The sequence below is a fragment of the Artibeus jamaicensis genome, unplaced genomic scaffold (assembly GCF_021234435.1).
Source record: "Artibeus jamaicensis isolate MK-2021 breed Jamaican fruit bat unplaced genomic scaffold, CSHL_Jam_final contig_387, whole genome shotgun sequence".
NCBI classification, from domain to species: Eukaryota; Metazoa; Chordata; class Mammalia; order Chiroptera; family Phyllostomidae; genus Artibeus; species Artibeus jamaicensis.
The window spans coordinates 3726657-3732656 of record NW_026521812.1 but is presented as its reverse complement, the minus strand read 5'-3'; the positions used below and the strand labels follow the sequence as shown (position 1 = coordinate 3732656).

General features: G+C 42.2%; 1 protein-coding gene across 1 annotated transcript in view; it reads right to left on the bottom strand.

Moving 5' to 3' along the window:
- Positions 1 to 770: 770 nt before the first annotated feature.
- The window catches only part of SLC2A12 (solute carrier family 2 member 12), a 51032-nt gene continuing 45802 nt past the window's right edge, over positions 771 to 6000 (bottom strand). The window contains 2 exon segments of the mRNA XM_037132765.2: positions 771 to 2285; positions 2287 to 2362. Coding sequence (XP_036988660.1) covers positions 2229 to 2285; positions 2287 to 2362 — 133 coding nt within the window. The 3' untranslated portion in view covers positions 771 to 2228.

The window sequence follows — 6000 nt, the reverse complement described above, 5'->3', positions numbered from 1 at the left end:
ACTCGTGTCTTCTGTGGGCTTTTTGCAAGTGCTGTAAATTCTAAATAAAAACTGTGCATATGGACCTACCAATTAGAAGTATTTCCCCTTTTTATTTTTGAAAACCAAAAAGCTCTGATTGGGAGTGTATTGGGTAAACATTAGTTTGAAGGTAGAATCATGCAGACTCAGAATAGTGAAAGAAAAGTCTTAAGATTCCGAAGTGAAAATCACTAGTAATAAACCTAATAGGTTTGAAACACTTCCCTGCCCATTAACAGTGAAAGGCTAAGAAATACCTAAAATATGTATAGCATTTGAACTTCAAAGAAAATACACAGTAATTTTAATATCTTACTTTCTGTGATGGTTGGCAAAGGGGAAAAAGTTACCGTATTTTTCAGACTATAAGATGCACTTCCCCCCGAAATTCGGTAGGGGAATGGGGGTGTGTCTTGTAGTCTGAATGTAGCTTACCTGGCTAGTAAATGTAGTTTACATTTACTTGGGTGAAATATTATGTTCCTAAATATTTAACCACATTTTTTGCTATTTTCCTCTAAAATGAAGGTGCGTCTTATAGTCCTAAAGATGTGTGTGGTACATTGATTACCTATCTTGATTTTTTTTAAATCTCAATATAATTTCACTGAGGATTCTTAGTGAATTTCTTAAAGTGAACTAATATAGAATACACTTTCCCTTCTACCAAAACAAACAAAAGGGGGGGGGGGGATGCAGGCTCTGACTCACATATGAAGGGCCCCATCACAGAACTGAGATCTCAAATCTTCTCATAACTCCCTCTGCCAGTTTTAATCAACATAGTACATTTCAGAACCAGGACTCTCAGTCATTCTGAATCTCTGAGAATACAGTTTTACTATTTCTTACATCAGTCTTCCTCTTTGTTACAAGGAAATACAGTAGATCACATACCGTAGTATCTAACTTGGGACAATTTGTTACATGCCAGTAGGAAAATTCCAAGATAAATAGGGCTTTTGTTTGTGACTCAGGACTCTCTTTAAACGTTAATCATATTTGTGTATTCACATTTAAGTTAGGTTCATTCTTTTAAGTTTTTTGAGTGTCTTCCATAGTTTATAATATATATTAATAATTTACTGAATTGCTACTGAAGTGGTTTAAGAGTCTTTATTACAGATTTTCTATTGTATCTAAATTTGATTAGTAAAATGCTCCACCAGCTTCGGAAATTTGACTGCAGCAATTCACAAGAGAGCCACCCAGGGTTGTGTGGGTGAAGCTGAACTTTCTGGTATAGCTGGTGATCTCGGTTTCATCAGAGAGAAGGTAGTGAGGGGATCGTCCTGCTGTCTGAATGTCATTTGTAGTGTCTGCAGTCCCCTGCAAGTCAGCGCCGGTCGTGGCCTGCCTGGACGCCATGGCCCGAGGTAGCGATGGTCCTGAGGAACCCATGGAGGACGGCAGGAGACTGAATGCCTTACAGAGAGAACTGTATACGTTTGGCTAAAACGTCAAATCTAATTGTTTAGAGATTTGCAATAAATAACCTGATGGCCTGACTCCTAATGTACACACAGCTACTTCTAAATAAATATGGTCCCAAGAATTTCGAGTTGTCCTTTCTATTCATATTTTTTAAGCGGATGGGAAGATGCTTATCTTTCTCAGCTATTGCAGAATTGCTTGTCACATTATTTCATAATACTTATAATGACATAAAAGATTTTGTATTGCATTATAGTTCATAATTCATAAAAAGGCGCATAATCCTTGTACCTGTTAAACTGCTTAGGAATTATCACTAAAATCAGCCAAGAACCTATCTGAATCTAGAATATATATGCAGTTGTCCACATTATGTCCTGGTTCTTTTTTACACAAGACCCAGTACAAATAGTGTTTTGGTGGGGGGAGGGGAGTTGGTGGGGAACCAAACATTAGGCTTGTGTTTAGACTACTTAGCATCTGAATAATAAAGCTGTAACCAGCCTGTGGTTCAGCCTTTCAAAGCTGCTCTGTGAAAAGGTGGAGAGTGTTGAAATAGTGTTTTGTTTTGTTTGGCCTGGTATCCCCTCCAAAGTAATAGATGCTTGGGGCCTTACCCCTGATTTACCTATTGTGGGTGAAGATGAAATATTGTCTTCATAATTTCATACTGTCCCTTTAAAACTAGCTCCATGACACTAAAGGCAAAAAACCTGGGAGTGGCCAGCGTGTGTTGGTATGAAGACATCATACTGGATGTCCTTAACACAGCATCAGCATTTATAAGGTTCTGGTCGTCCCTTGGACTCCAAGAGCTGCTCTTGAGGTTTTTCTTTTTTGGAGTTGTTCTGATGCTAAGTCCTCCTGGTGATGACTCATAAAGCAAATGTTGTTTTTCACATAGTTCCTGAAAGAGAAAGAGGCACTAATGAAAATGTCATTCTTGGTTTACAGTACTTTAAAAAAATGCGCAGGCTATTATTTTTTTTTAAATCTTCCTGGGCTTTAATGTTTTAGCTATGCAAAAAAAAAAAAAAAAAAAAGACAGTTTTTTAAATTGCAGCCTCTTGATGTATCATAAAATTCAGTATACAGTAGAACATCGGTCAACCTCAGGCAGAGGGTGAGGCGTGGGGGTCTTCTCAGAACAGGGTGTCCCCTACAAAGAGGAGAATTCCGGGGATAATGTTGCCTAGCGCTTACGGAGGCAGCATCCCGGGCCCTCTCATCTTCTCCCATTTCTCAAACTCCACCAGCATGCCTCTAAACTTTCCATCTGCATAATCTGCTCTTTGCATTGTTTCCTCACTCCTGCATCAGCAAAACTCTTTTCTGTAGGACTGTTCCCCTCGGGCAGGAAAGTAGGCTCTAGTATTTTACATGTATTAAAAAAGAGAAGTTCACCTTTGAACCTTGCTCCCCTTTCAAATATCTTTTTCAGGAATTTAACCAATTAATGGACTGCAGTGTGCCTGGTGCTAGGGTAGGTGCTTTGGGTAGAGAAGAGAGAGACTCCAATTTCAAAGAGCTTACATTTGGATAGAGGGGGTAGCACACAAGCATGGGATTTCAGGTGGTGCAAATGCTAGTCAGAAAGGGGAGGGGGAGAGGGGAAGGACACGGGAGGGGGTGTCGGTCATTCTGCTGGCATCTCTAAAGTGGTAACATCTGATCTGAAACTGGAATGAAGTTGGGGAGGGAACCAAGTGAAGAACTGCCAGTAAATTATTGTACTTTTGGAATAACCAATATAGCTGGAGCATGGCAAGTACATGAAAACGGGATCAAAAGACTTGTTTCTCTAACATGGGCTACGCTAGTGAGCAGAGATCTTGTGGCGAGGTAAATAGGGATGAGCAAGGAGAATCGTCAGAGAATGTCCTAGAGAAGAGAAAGGGAGCGAAGTGTTTGGCTTCACATAAGAACGATGGAGCTAAAAGGACAGGGTGAAATGGTGGTGTACTTGGATACAGACACCAATGTGGGGGTTGATGTCTGAGGTTGTGGGGGTCCCTGTGACTGTCCATTGCGGGGAGCAAGGCCCTCGAGGGGGTGAGGAGGGCTGTGGTGGTGGAGAGGTTTCCAGAGAGAGGCGCTATTGAGCAGTCGTCCAGGAGAGAGGCAGTTAGTGGACTAGGACCTGTGTAATGGCCAGGCAGCACCGAGGGCCACCTGAAGTCAGTGGTCTCAAAGTGAAGTGGGACTCAGCCCTGTCCTGCTGTGCTTTCTCAGCCAGGTTCCTCTGCTGATTTCAGAGGCACATATGGTAATCCTTAAAATGTAAATTGGATCACGTCACTCCTATGCTTAAAATATTTCAGTAACTTCCCATCACACTTAGAATGAATCCAAACTCACTCAGCCTCATAAACCCCTACACAGCAGTCTACCAACTTTCTAACCACATCTCAAAGATTGCAGCCTCCGAATTTCTTTTTGTTCCTAGAACAGGTCAAGTGTTTCCGGTTCAGCCTTTGCATTAACTGTCTTCTCTCCCTGAATTCTCCTTTCCCCTGTCTTTGCAGAGTTGGTTCTTGATTATCATCCAGATTTTATCTTAAATATTACCTCTCAGAGGTAACTTCTCAGCAGAGCAATTTCTCAGTTCACTCAATCGAAAGTAGCCCCCGATTGCTATTTTTATCTGCATTTTTGCCCATTAATTGTACCATGTAGAAGATACTCAGCACATAATCGATACTCAGTAAATATTTACTGAATAAATGAATTTAGAGGGAGAAAGGAAGGAATGGCCACATAAAATTAACAATTAGAAGTGAGAAATAGGCCTCAGAACTAAAATATTTACAAAACAAGAACTTGCTGGTTTCTCTCTGTTTCCACCTAAATTGGAGAAAATAGCACATGTGGCCAGCAACCCATTTTGCGTTTGTAACTTGCATGGCAGAGGTTAAATTAAAACCCTTTCAAATTACATTATTGCTGAAATCCTTCCTAACCTCTCAGCTGAGTAACTGTTTATTTTATAAGAAACTTAACAATCTTGGAAGAATATTTGTTTTCTCAGGCTGGTAGGAATAGCAGCGCAAGGACCCAACTCCAATGCCAGAAAGGAACATGTTAAGCAATAGGTAGTATCAAGTTTGAAGTTGATATAATTTCCTCTCTCCTTAGCAAATCGTTGGGATATACACACCATGATTACCCATTTCCCTGGTGACGAAAACGGATTCATTGTTTCCTTAACTCCCAAATTCGCAGACTCCCTTCACTCAGCAGTGTCCTTCCCCACACACTCTTCAAGTTCACTCCAGCTTCCGCGTCCTCGCAAGTTCCCTGGGCTTCCTGCCACCCCACATACACTCCCGTGGTTCAGGAACTGCAGCGCGTTATGCATTTTATTTTTATTTCTGTCTCTGACATTTCCCTCCAGGGGAGCTTGTTTAACATGCATATTTCATACATACTTTGATCAATCTACACAATTCAGGCTGCTTACATTTTCATTTTTAAAGTCATTGCCAACTGGCTGCTTCAAGCCAAGACAGGCCCCAGCCTCTCTAGTTCATGTTGCATAAACAGCAGTTCGCCAAGATTTTTTTTGAAAGCAACTTTGTTTCCGGCCTGCCATCAGGAACGGGCTTCGCCGCGTGTATACACCCAGCAGACACCGCTCCTCCGGCTATGAGCGAGTTTCAAGTGGGGGATTACTTTGCCACCTCTTCTTTTATAATTCTCGGCACCAGTGCCCTTATCTGGTTTTGTTCTTTAGTACCAGCCTCCCGGGACTCGTGCAGTCTGTCCAGGTGTGGACAGCACCTTGGTTTTCAGACCTCTTCCACTTTGCGATTTATAACTTCCTTGGAGAGGGTCTCTGGAGTTAAGATTGAGTGATGGCGTGACTCGAAAATAACAGGCATATGATGCCGTCAAACACATTTCCTATTTCAGAGTCTCGCTCATTGAGACGCATTCCTTCCCGCCCCGTATTGTGTCGGAACAGTTTTGTTTCCTTTGAGATCACATGTTCCTCCGGAATGTCTGATTCTGCAGATCCACTAGATGGAAAGGCAGGCCTTGCTTCATCAAGGCCTGCCTTTCAAATTTTCCTTTGGTTTGCCGTTTGATACATTCTGACCGCCCTCCTGTGAAATGACCTGTGAAAAATTGATCTGAAGGTTTCGTAACTCATCCAGAACATTGTTTTCAAGTTAAACTCGTGAGAAGGAGTGTGACCGTGAGTGATGACAGGGTTGCTTCCTTCCGGTACACTTTCTCCCTGCCCGGACAAGGGTTTGCTGACAAGGGTTTTAACAAGCCTTTATTTATTTATTTTTATAAGTATTTATCTTTAGAGGGGAAGGGGAGGAGAGAAGGGGAGAAATAATGCCTAACAATGCCTCTTGTGTGTCCCCTGCTGGGGAACCGGCCTGGAACCCAGGCATGTGCCCTGACTGGGAATCGAACCACGGTCCTCTGATTCGCAGGCCCGCACTTAATGCACTGAGCTCCACCAGCCAGGGCTTAACAAGCCTTTATTTTTAAAGGACCTTTGCTCTCTCTCGCCTGCACAGCCCCTTCCAA